The sequence below is a fragment of the Littorina saxatilis genome, linkage group LG16 (assembly GCF_037325665.1).
Source record: "Littorina saxatilis isolate snail1 linkage group LG16, US_GU_Lsax_2.0, whole genome shotgun sequence".
NCBI classification, from domain to species: domain Eukaryota; kingdom Metazoa; phylum Mollusca; class Gastropoda; order Littorinimorpha; family Littorinidae; genus Littorina; species Littorina saxatilis.
In genome coordinates this window covers 700,549-713,568 of record NC_090260.1, presented here as the reverse complement: position 1 = coordinate 713,568, position 13,020 = coordinate 700,549, and the positions used below count along the sequence as shown (strand labels likewise).

Below are 13,020 nucleotides of genomic sequence, written 5' to 3'. Positions count from 1 at the left end.
AGAGAGGTACAGAAAAGCGTGCTATCCTTCTTAGCGCAACTACTACCCCGCTCTTCTTGTCAATTTCACTGCCTTTGCCATGAGCGGTGGACTGACGATGCTACGAGTATACGGTCTTGCTGAAAAATGGCATTGCGTTCAGTTTCATTCTGTGAGTTCGACAGCTACTTGACTAAATATTGTATTTTCGCCTTACGCGACTTGTTGTTTGTTTGTTTGTTTGTTTGCTTAACGCCCAGCCGACCACGAAGGGCCATATCAGGGCGGTGCTGCTTTGACATGATAACGTGCGCCACACACAAGACAGAAGTCGCAGCACAGGCTTCATGTCTCACCCAGTCACATTATTCTGACACCGGACCAACCAGTCCTAGCACTAACCCCATAATGCCAGACGCCAGGCGGAGCAGCCACTAGATTGCCAATTCTAAAGTCTTAGGTATGACCCGGCCGGGGTTCGAACCCACGACCTCCCGATCACGAGGCGGACGCCCTACCACTAGGCCAACCGAGCCGGTAGACGTGAGTTAATTGTAGTCTAGATTAAGACAGAAACTGATGTAAAACAAAACAAAACAAAACAAGTCGCGTATGGCGAAATTACTACATTATTTTAGGCAAGCTGTTGAACTCCCAGAATGAAACTTAACGCACTGCATTTTTACACAATGACCGTAGTCCGCCGCTAGTGCAAAAGGCAGTGAAATCAGCGAGCCTGTTTAGCGCGGTAGTGGTTGCGCTGTGCTGCATAGCACGCTTTTCTGTACCTCCCTTCGTTTTAACTTTCTGAGCGTTTTTTTTAATCCAAACATATCATCTATATATATATACGACGTGTGTCTGTCTGTCTGTCTGTGTGTGTATTCGCCATGCACGGCCAAAGTTCTCGATGGATCTGCTTCAAATTTGGTGTCCATATTCAGATACACCCCGGACAAAATCTGGTCGATGAGATATTTCAATACGTGCTCTCAGCGCGCAGCGCAAACCGATTTTGGTTTTTTTCCGGGATCAACTACCATAACTCTTCCTTATCTTCTCCATGTTTTCAGCGTTTACCTCCCTTCCTTCGTATGGCTTCGAGAAGCAGCTTCGGATATTCCCGTTCCGACATTACTATTTTTAGAAGGTCACCGTAGTGTCCAGAACGCTTTCCATGCAGCCGTAAGTTGTCCTCACTGTAAAAGTGCAAAGGTCGAATCAATTTTTAGCCACGCGAAAAATACACTGTCATCTATCTCTATATATTTATACAATAGATATATATATATATATATATATACGGCTTCTGTGTGAGTGTGTGTGTGTGTCAGTGTGTGTGTGTGTGTGTGGAAAACACCTGTGGATTCTAGAGTTCTGTTTGTGATGTGGTCTGCTTTGGGGTCATTTTTGTCCTCAGACTCAGCACGAGTAATTCACTGCAGTTGCTGGCCTGTAGAGTGCGTCTTTCACAAGCAGACATGCTGATTACATAGCGACTGCTTTAACGTACCTCGAGCTTACATAGCCAAGTCAGTGCTCAAAATACGATTTCTTCCCGAATTCCTGAAGGTAAAGGAGGACAATCACATTTTGTGTGTGTTTTAACACACGACACAGCTCTCTTGGCATAGACCCAGAGAGGGCTTTTTTAACTGCCCTTGGTGGCTTTTCCACTCGCCCTGCAGGAGTCCTCGTGATTCTCGGGAGAGAAGTGAAAGTCACTAGAGAGTGAGCTTCAGCTCACTCTTTGTCAACGGACGCTTTTGTCATCCCTTCTTTTTTCTTTTAACAGTGCGAGACGCCTGCTCATACCAAAGCTCATTTTCTAGTCATTTCGCTTTTAGAGGGTCCTCTACCAAGGTCGCTCACAACTACACACAAACACACTGCTCTCTGAGTACTCCTCACTGCATTTGAACACCAAAAGGCCCTCACAATGGCCACTGCCACCTTTGTCATAAGCGACAAACCACCTTTGGCTACCTCTACCCCTGCTGAATCTATGGACAGCACATTGTGTTGCACACCCCGAAAAAGGTTAAGAGATTCCGACAGCTTCTCTCCAACAAGCTCAAAAAAGACAAAAGAGAGCTCAAACAACCACTCTAACGCTCTAATTGTTTACGTAAATAATTCATTGTTTACGTAAATAATGATTTATTTACGTAAACAATATATTATTTAGACTTATATTACATTGTTTATAAAGAATCAGCAATGTTGCTAAATAAATCATTATTTACGTAAACAATGAATTATTTACGTAAACAATGAATTGTTTAGCCAACACATTTTCCATTATTTAGGGGTTTCTAGGATTCGCTTCTGAACTAAGTTTTATGTCTTTCAGTGATTACTATAATTGAATACAAGGTCTCTCCACACACTCTTATCTTAAAATAGCTGTTGTTTGGATATTATTTTGTTTATTTTACAAGCCGAGTACGAAAATAACTGATCTCAAACACAGTCAAAGGTCAAGGTCAATTAAGGTGTTTCCCTGCCGGGAGTGTTTAGTGTTTGCATTTTCTTGCTTGAAGTTGTTGAAACACAGTTTTTTTTCCCCCTTATGTTCTCTGTTCTGTTTATGTCCCAACAACATGCCTGTCTTTCCATTTCTCTTCCTTTCATCGTTTCATTTCAAAGAGAAAAGTAAAAACAGCTGTGAACCGTTGAAAAACGGGAAACAATGCCTCCGACGCGTTCCGAGAAGAATCTGGAGTAACTTCCCTTGCCTCATGCAGAACATTGCGATCGGGCGAGAAGCGACAATATTCTTAGCGATTGTTACCAGAGGAGAGGCGGCGATACCACCAGAAGATTTTGGAGATTGACGGGAATGATCCGTATGACATTCTCAACCAGGTGCTGGTCAGCAAATCCGGACGATCTGCCAGAGCTGAGTTACATCAACATCGTAAATTATTTTGTGCTTGGCAAGAGTGCATACAGATACACATGTGAGCAGCTGAAAAGCTTACAACAGTTTGGATTCCTACCGACTTTTTGTCTCTGGCTGGGTGAGGGATGTCAAGTGCTACAGCCCTGATGGCTGTCAGAACTCTGTCATTTCTGCAAAGGTAAGAATGTGCTTTCAGTTTATAAGGAATGAACGTGAGTGTTCTCTGTCTTGTGTTGCAGATATCTCTGTATCTGTATGTCTGTTACGCTGCACTTGCAGAACAAGTCATCCAGATGTCTGGCATTGTTGCAGCGGAGTGGGGGGTGCGCAGCTAGTTCTTTATCGTCGTCTGGCTACTGCCAGCGCCGACTTGAAGCTATCACAAGTTGCAGTTCAGGATATTGTGTTGAGGCTTTGTCTTTGATATATTCTTCGCTTCAGTTTGTATTCTGGACTACGACAAAAGCTGTAGATAGTCTTGAATATATTTATATTTTGAAATAGCTTGCAAAATATTATATTTATAATGAGCTTCATGTTCATATTCAGTTAAAAATCTGTTGTTTACTTTTCATTGTTAAGGTTATCGTCGAACGCAGAAGAAGAAGAAGTTAAGGTTATTGTAAAGCACACTATGTGCGTCTTAGAGTTATATTCATTCAATTGACCTAGCTGAATGCTGATTTGTGCGACCTTCAATTTATGTTTCAGATTCTTCATTCACAACGCCTTAATGAACCAGCACTTTCTCCTTGGATCATCGCCACTTCTGATGGCAACATACTGGCAGCACACTGTACCTGCATGGCCGGAGTTGGAGAAACCGGCATGGCCGGAGTTGGAGAAACCTGCACACACGTCCCTTCACCTTCAAGGAGTCAGCTGTTGAGTGTGCTGTGGCAGACCGCCATTTCTGTTTGGAATCTAACAGTGAGGGGATGCTTTGTCTGCGCAAAGACCACCAATACTTTAGTCAAGTACAGTGCCAGATTGTTATGACCAGTTCCTCCTACTGCGATTTCATGGTGTGGACTACTGTGGATAAAGTTATTGTCCGAGTATTGCCTGACTGTGATTTTTGGGCAATGTGTGTGGAGAAAGCTTTGAAAGTGTTCAGACTCGCAGTTCTTCCAGAGCTAGTTGGAAACTGGCTGGACAGAGAAGCTGAGCCTCTACAAGCAGTGGATGTGAACCAGGAGCAGCTGCAAACACCAGCCGTGAAACGCAGCAAGAAACAGTGACAATGCCAGACTCGCTTGCTCATGTGTGTGGGAAAACAAACATCATGTATGACTGTACACACAGAAAGTGGCAGTATTAAAGTTGTAGAGAGGGAGAGAATACATCGAACGCAGAAGAAGAAGAAGAAGAGAGGGAGAGAAAAGAGAGCATGCAATGTTTTAAATCACACTCACAGAGAAGTCATTAATTGTTCCATTCTTGTTTCATTTTATTCTTAAAGTAAAATCATGCACAGATGTAGACATACATTTTGTTTAGGATCACCGACCACAATACAAAATCAAGTGCTACAAGTATAAATTATGATGCATACAGGACCTTATGTTGTGATTGTTTTACATCCACTGCTGTGAATAACAAAGAATCATGAGCAGTTTGATTATCAACTTATTCAGCCAGGTATATTGTTCATTCTCCTTGTTCAATGTTTCCAGTGACACGGATTGGCTGCTTGATTTAGGGAACAAATAAGAGTGTGTGGTCCAGCATAGTTCTGCATCAGTACAGTCAAGTAATACAGTGTTTAAATTGGCAGTGGAACTGAAAGTTAGTTTCTATCATCAACTAGTTCTGTTTTGATGACAACAAAATTGAACACACTTATTTCTGCAAAAAAGCGCACAGGTCTATTGATCATAATGAATAGTTAATGACTCACATACCCACAGTATGTTATTTCAATTTTGAACATTTAGTGAAAGTGTTCTTCACTTTGGCTTCATACCTGCAATACTGGTAGTGGTATGTTCAGTGTTGCTTGCAGTTGCATGTTATTGGTAGTTTAAATGTGTGCTCGCATTTCAAGTGTAGGCCATTTAATTTTTCAATGCTCCTTATCTTGTTTCCTGTGTAGAGCTATTTTGAGGTTAATCAGCATAATTCAACCTTTGTCAGTTGTGTCAATACATGTCACATTTATGCAAAATGATTTCAAAGTGTATGTTAAAGTGGTGTGTGTGTGTGGGTGGGTGTGTGTGTGTGTGTGTGTGTGTGTGTGTGTGTGTGTGTGTGTGTGTGTGATAGAAATAGTGAAATCTGCTCTTGAATTGGAAGGAAATAGCAGCAGGTCAGATCATATACACATGTATATATTCAAATTCAAGATTCCATCCAGTGAAAACATGATAACAGAAAAACTGTTGCTTCTGCTCATGTGAGACACCTGAATCAGATACAATACACCACAGTTTAATTAACACATTCTTTAAACAACCCTTACAGAAAAGAAAAGTCGCTGCGACCTCGCTGCGAGGTCGCAGCGATCTAAACACATCGCAGCAACTAGTCGCAGCTGGTCACGGCTAGCCGCGATGATGGCGCGAGCCTCGCAACAACATCGCGGCTAGCCGCGACCTTGGCACGAGCCTCGCGACAACATCGCGGCTAGCTGTGACCCTGGCGCGAGGCTCGCGACAAGAGCGCGGCTAGCTGCGACCATGGTGCGAGGCTCGCGCCAACATCGCGGGTAGCTGCGACCTTGGCGCGAGCCTCGCAACAACATCGCAGGTAGCTGCAACCTTGGCGCGAGCCTCACAACAACATCAAAGTTAGCTGCGACAATTGGCGCGAACCTCGCAACAACATCGCGGGAAGCTGCGACCTTGACGCGAGCCTCGCAGGTAGCTGCGATCTTGGCATAAGTTTCCGAACAACATCACAGCTAGCCGCGACCTTAATGGAGGCTTTTTCAACATCATATGGAGGGGCCTGCTTATAGAGCGATTATTGTGTCTGACTCTCTGAGTGGCCCTATTTGCAAATATTCTTACCATCTTGGCACAAGAATGAGACATGGTGGCAGCAAATATTATTCAGAAACATAACACTCAGCTTGCTTCATGTTTTAAAAAACTGTATGAAATATGTTTCATGTTACAAAGTAAATATTTTCTTTTGTTTTTAAGCAAAAAGTGTATTTTGGCATTAATTCTTCTGTTAAAGGGATGTATAAATCAGCAGCCCGAAATTCTTGTTTGTTTACCAACTGCCAGAGACTTTTATTCTGTAGTTTCACACAAAATGTTGTTGAAGCAAAATTCAAGGCTTAAAGCCATATGTACTCGATGACTTTACACGCTAATTGCTTTACCAACAGCTGGAGACATGCTAAATTAAGTTCCCTGCAAAATATTGTGGTCTAGGACCCCTTCAATGTTGAGATATGTTAATTTTCATTTTGATCTGGATCGTCCTATTTATAGATTTGGCAACACATGTAACGTTGATGCAAGGGAGCTAACACCGCGGCTTTGTTGACATCCTCACTTTTTCAGAGGCTAGAACAAGCTGTAATGCATGTATTATGGTCCGCGCATGGTGACATATCGTCATTATATGGTCTTATGGTGCGTTTGACATCGATTATGGGCAAACTACACTTTGTAAACACGGGAGCGCGTACATATGCCTTTAAAGGTGGTCGTCTACATGTTTGCTTTTTTTCAATAATCTTATGGTTAGATTTCGCTAAAAAGTTATGTCAGATGATGAATGAAGCATGGTGAAATTTTTTTATCAAAATAAAAATAAATGTAAAAAAAGTTTATATTTTTGAGAAGTACAGTATAACACTTCCAATGTTTTTATTTCCATGTGGAGAGAGCATGTGTTTTAACTATAAATATCGACCAATCAAATTCATGTCACTATGCTGACAGCCACACCCACACAATAACAGCAACAGTTTGACACAGTGTATTAGAGCGCTGTCCACGATGTTTTGTTAAACGCACGGAATGCATGGTATTTGAGAGGACTTTTGCCCTTGGCATTTGCCAAATAAGGATATCGTACTACTGTCACACACACACATGCATCACACACGTGCGCAGCCAGTCAACCACCGACTAAATAAGAATCTTGCATACTAAAGTTCCACAAACACAAATTGTAGTATAAGAGGAAATATTATTGTTCACTTATAAACATATTTATAACACATACACACACGCACACTTTAAAGTTAATGACCTGCTGGAGTAAATGGCTTATTTATCGAGCTAGGTAATAAGGGTAATACTCAAGTAACCAACTGAGTCCAGCAGTAGATAGAAATCCCGACGATGTAGACGTAGACGATAGAATGACGGTAGTAGGACGACACTGAGTTAAAGGTGAAGCAGAAGACTGCGCAGACGTAGATGTAGATGTAGATGTAGATGTGAGTGAAATGTCATCTTCCGGTTAAAGTTGACACCAGAACTTGGTTGTTTCAGCCTTCAGGTTAACAACAGGACGACCTGAAATATGCGTAGAGTTAGTTTCATAGTCAATATCACGCTACCCTTTACCCGGCCCGTCTTATGCCAATAACTCCAAAGCAGGATTATATGGACAATGGCAATACTGATTCACACACTCATATACCCAAATCACTCATGCTGGCAACCATTTAAACATATTCAAATTAGTGTTCAAACTAGCTACTAGCATCAATATATTAATAACAACACGATTTAACAATATTTCTTAAATATAATCATAACTATCATAGGCAAAGTACAACAAGTATACAATAGTAGAAACCCATTATACTGCACTTGCAGACAAGCAAACAAACAACAAACAAACAAACAAACAAACAAACAAACAAACAAACGGCCGATCGACTCGGACTCGACTCGGACTCGACTCGGACTCGACTCGGACGTATGCATATATATATATCAAAGTAACAAACTACATGTCCCTAAAGTTATTTCCTATAACTCCGATGCATATATTACAAATAAAGACTCACCGCATCTCGGCCGCATGTACAAGACAAATCATTATGCCCTTCCCCAGTCCGGTCTCTGAAACCGAACCTACAGCTGCTGTAGCTGGATTCGCTGCTTGGAACGCAAGCCTTCTCCGAATGAAGTATTATTCCCCAGTTTCTAAATTCATACATCAAATAAACACAGTTCACAAACATCATAACGTAAATTACGAAAAGCACGAGAAAAACCATATAGCGCACCACCAGGCAGTAACGCCCAAACACCAAACACAGGCGCTTTCAGTCGGTCTTTTCTACATACAACAGGCGCTTGTGACACACCCCCCTACTCAGACTGAACTAAGTATTAGTTTCATGTCCATCATCTTGAACAATGCGACTGTAGTAGTCGGCACCCACATTGTCTCGTCCTCGGATCACTGTGACCCGGAAAGAAAAGGACTGCAGCAGAAGAGCCCATCTCATCAACCGACCGTTGGAGGTCTTTGATCTCTGCAAGTGCTGCAGAGATTGATGATCTGTTTGTAGTTCAAATTCCCGACCGTAGAGGTAGACTTCGAACTTTCGAATGGCCCACACGATAGCCAGGCATTCCTTTTCTTCAGTTGCGTAGTTCTTCTCAGCGCTGTTGAGCTTACGACTGGCAAAGGAAACTGGCTTGAGTTCTCCCCCGTGATCCTGGAGTAGAACTGCTCCGAGTCCGATGTCCGATGCGTCTGTCTGGAGTACCAACGGCAGAGATAAATCCGGAACACAGATGACAGGACGTTGGCTTAACATCTGCCGAAGTGTCTGGTATGCTTCCTCACAGCGGTCTGTCCACTCTACTCGGTTGGACAAATTCTTCCGACTCAAATCTGTCAGAGGTAATGCAATGGCGGCAAAGTTGGGTACATATCGGCGATAAAACCCAACCAAACCCAGAAAAGCGCGAACATCCTTCTTTGTTTCTGGTCGCCGTGCAGCTTGGATCTTTTCGACTTTTGCTGCCTCTGGCCACATCAATCCGTGTCCAACATGATGTCCCAGATAGTCCAACTCACTGAAACCAATGACACATTTTGTTGGTCTAGCCGTCAGCCCTGCTTCTTCAAGTCTGTGAAACACTGCACATAGAGCCTGCAGATGAGTCTTCCAGTCCTGGGTTGCAACCAGGATATCGTCCATGAAGTTGTAGACATCGTTGCGGTTCAGTGGTTTCAGCAACTTACGCATCATCCGACTGAACACCGCCACGGCGTTTTGGAGTCCGAAAGGCATCTTGGTCCAGGTGAACTGTCCTTGTGGGACGATGAAAGCCAGTTTCTCTTTATCAGGTGGATAAACAGGAATCTGCCAATATCCCTTCGACAGATCAATCTTTGAAAAGAACTTTGCTCGACCTAGTCGGCTAAATAGCTCATCGACATTGGGAAGAGGTTCTCCATCAAAAACAGTCACTCTGTTCAACTGCCGATAATCTATGCAAAACCTGACCTTTCCGTCCTTTTTCTTGACTAAAACGATTGGAGCGTTGTAAGGTGAAGAAACTGGTTCGATCACTCCCATCTTTAGCATGGCTTCAACTTCCCTTTTCACTGCTTCTGTCTGAGAATATGGTATAGGCCTGGGACGGACAAAGACAGGTTTGGATACAAGTAGATTGGCGGAAAATTCCTCCAACTGTGTGTTTCCAGGCAAATCAGTAAGAGCTTTTCCAAACTTCCCTCCTAAAAGCTTCACGTCGTTGCGCTGACTGTCAGTCAACTCTGGGTTGCATTGTATGTCATCTGGACCTTCCTCAGGCTGAAGTGACGGCAACGGGATGTCCTGAGGGTACCTTATATCTTCCTCAGAGGTAGCTCCAGTTTCCTCCACCACAACCGTGCAGGAAAGGACATCTGCCTCTGTTCTTTTGTAAGTGGGTCTGGATTGAGATTCTCTTTCCATGTATTGCTTGAGGAGGTTGGCATGATAGAGTTTCTCCTTTGAACCAATTCGCAATCGGTAGTCCTGCTCACCAACTTTCCCAACAACCTCATAAGGCCCTTGCCAAGCCATCTCCAACTTGTTTCTCTTCAGGGGAATGAGTAGGAGGACCCGACTCCCAATCTTGAATTTCCGCTTCACCGCTCGTCGATCAAAGGCCTTGGCGTAGCGACGAGATGAGCTGTCCAAGTTCTGTTGAGCCAGCTTCAGGGTGTCTTCTAGTCTTTGCCGCAAATCGACCACATATTCCGCCGTGGTCCTCACCTCTGCTGGAGGGTCTTTGGTCCACAACTCCTTCAGGAGAACAAGGGGACCCCTCACGGTTCGACCATAGAGGAGTTCGAATGGTGAAAATCCAAGGCTCTCTTGCGGTACCTCCCTGTACGCAAAAAGTAGAGCAGGTACATATCGATCCCAATCTCTTGGCTTTTCACTGCAGAGTTTTTTTAGCATCGACTTCAATGTTCCGTTGAACCGTTCCACTAGTCCATTACATTGCGCATGGTAAGGAGTGGTGGTGAGTCCTTTAATGGCGAGTAATTGGTTTACTTGGTTCATGAGGTCGCTGACAAACTGTGATCCTCGATCAGTGAGTACTTCCGAAGGAACTCCAACACGGGTGTACATTTCCCACAAAGCTTCGGCGACACGTTCGGCTTCAATGCTGGGCAAAGGAGTAGCCTCTGGGTAACGTGTAGCATAGTCCACAGTGACTAAGATGTAGCGGTTCTTCCTCTCGGAGATGGTCAATGGGCCAACAATGTCAACAGCGAGTCTCTTGAATGGTTCATCGATGAGTGGCATCTTCCCAAGGGGAACTTTGTGTATTTTTCCTTTTGGCAAAGCTCTTTGACATGCATCACATGATTGTACGTAACGACGGATGTCCCCGCCCATTCCGGGCCAGTAAAAAGACTGCCAAAGTCGATCTTGAGTTTTCTTGGTCCCTAAATGGCCAGCCATCGGAACATCGTGCGAGAGACTGAGAACTCCGGCTCTCAGAGATTCGGGAATCACCACCTGGCTATATGTTCCGTCAGTCGTGATGAAACGTCTCTGCAGAATTCCTCTCTTCCAAATAAACTGAACTTGTCCACGTTTTCCGCAGGGAGCAGGATCACTACCTCGTGCTAGTTCTCTCATCCGTGACAAAGTTGGGTCCTGGTTCTGAAGTCTGATCAAATCTTCCCGTGTCACATCTCCAAGACCAGAATCTGTCATTTTCAAGCTTTTGGGTGCTTCTTTGTCTCTCGAGTGTTGGGACCTGGTAACGACTGCAGTCTTCAGCGGCTGTGCTTCCGCCTTGTACACTGGTACTTCGAGAGCTTCTCCGCCTGGACGGATGATCCTGTTTCCGATCAATACGGGGTAAGTCAGTTGATCGGCAACAATGGCAACAGCTTCTCCTGAGAAAAAAGGTGACTCGAGATGAATGACAGTGGTGGGACACTTTTGTTCAACATTCCCCGCCGCAAGTCGGATAGTTTGTCCTTCCCGCATAAGATCGCAGTCCTTGACCAAAGTCGAGTCGATCACCAGTCCATCTGCTCCTGTGTCACGCAAAGCCGAGACTTGTGCTCCGTTTACCGTCACTGTACACAGGGGAGTATAAGACAGTTTCCCACAAGGACCGCAAAGGGCAGGCAACTCCTTCATGGTTGAGTTCGATTCTGGAGTCGTCACAGATCTCACATTCGTAGAACGTGCGGGACGCGGACAATTCCTTCGCTTATGTCCTTCCTGGCCACAGTTGAAACATTTGCCCCTTTGACCTTCAGGGTTAGAGTAGATCGGTGGTGCGTTCTTCTTCGGGCTGTCTGAGTTCTTGTTTCCCCCAGCTCGACCAGTCACAGTGACTGGGTTTTTCCTTGCTCTCTTCGACGCGGCATAACATTCTGCCAACTCTGCGGTGGCTTGCAAATTAGCCGGGTTATTCTGACGAATAAATTCTCCCAAATCACCTGAGATTCTATCCATGAGATGTTCTGTAAGTATGAGATCCCTCAAGTCTTCATATGTTTCAGCTTTCTTGGCGCTCTTCCGCCAGCGTTCAAACCATATGCGTAGTCTGGTCGCATATTGGTTAAAGGTTTCTGCTTCGTTCTTAGTAGCTTGACGAAACTTCGATCGGTATGCATCCGCCGTCCATCTAAACGATGACCTAAGGGATTCCACGACTGCATCGTAGTTTGAAGCATTTTCAAGGGGTAGCTCTAAGTAGACGTCAGCTGCAAATCCAGTTAGTAGAGTACCTAAGCGCGCTCCCCATGTTTCTCCATTCCACCCGCTAAGTGTGGCAGCACGTTCAAAGCGTCCCAAAAAAGTGTCAAGTTCCTCTTTGGTTTCATCGAATTTGTCTATTTTTAGCCTAACCGGTTGGATGGCGGGATCGTGGGCAATAGGAGCAGGGGCATCAGCAGCAGTCCGCGTTCTTTCTAGTTCAGCTACAAGTCTAGCTTCTTCGAGTTCATAGAGTCGCTGGCGTCGTCTTCGTTCCTCCTCCTCGTCTTGCCGACGAATCCTCGTTTCTTCCTCTTCTCGTTTCTGTTTCCTCCTGGCTTCTTCTTGTCTCATCCTGGCTTCTTCCTCTTCTCGTTTCTGTTCAGCCAACTGCTTCCGAATTTGAACTTGACTCAACTGTTCTTCCTGCACATAACGAGCCAAAGAACTGCCCGAGCGAATCCCAAGAGCGCGTCCCTTGGCGGCAAAAAGTTCCTGTTCAGAGTCCAGATTAGTAACATCAGCAGGAACTTCAGCGGAATGTACTTGATCGCCGCGACCAGGAGTAGTAAGACTAGACAAAGCAGCATTTCTAGGAGTACCAATTGTTCTGGCTGGAGTAGACATGATGAAGTCAGACCAACAAGCCTTGCTAAAAGAACCTCTTAACTTTGAAAACACCAGTAGCAATCATGAAATATCAACACCTATCCAAATTTCCCAAGTCGCCAAACTGAACTGTTAGTGCAGCTTTACAAAGAAACGTTGAAAAAGATATACTTCAAATTGTAAACATTTTATCAGAATTACAACGTAACTCACCTACACATATCAATACACATTTATGTAAGTACAACACAACACATTACAACACAGAACTTATTTAGCAAAATTCTAAAGTGACCTTGAACTTATAACGATCCCGGACGAGCCCCCATTTGTCACACACACACATGCATCACACACGTGCGCAGCCAGTCAACCA

General features: G+C 44.2%; 1 protein-coding gene, 1 long non-coding RNA gene and 1 other non-coding gene across 3 annotated transcripts; 1 reads left to right on the top strand and 2 right to left on the bottom strand.

Moving 5' to 3' along the window:
* Positions 1–442: 442 nt before the first annotated feature.
* Positions 443–515, bottom strand: Trnat-cgu (transfer RNA threonine (anticodon CGU)). The gene has a single exon. It is a non-coding gene; the product is annotated as a tRNA-Thr (tRNA).
* A 1,873-nt stretch (positions 516–2,388) lies between these two features.
* Positions 2,389–5,054, top strand: LOC138950151 (uncharacterized). The gene is made up of 2 exons (XR_011450525.1): positions 2,389–3,062; positions 3,596–5,054. It is a non-coding gene; the product is annotated as an uncharacterized lncRNA (long non-coding RNA).
* A 3,132-nt stretch (positions 5,055–8,186) lies between these two features.
* Positions 8,187–12,662, bottom strand: LOC138951426 (uncharacterized). The gene has a single exon (XM_070323032.1). It carries the CDS (start codon positions 12,660–12,662, stop codon positions 8,187–8,189), a length of 4,476 nt encoding a protein of 1,491 aa, XP_070179133.1.
* Positions 12,663–13,020: the final 358 nt, after the last annotated feature.

Bases quoted from the DNA above. Each gene is read 5' to 3' on its own strand.
- LOC138951426 (XM_070323032.1), bottom strand. From the start codon at position 12,662: ATGTCTACTCCAGCCAGAACAATTGGTACTCCTAGAAATGCTGCTTTG.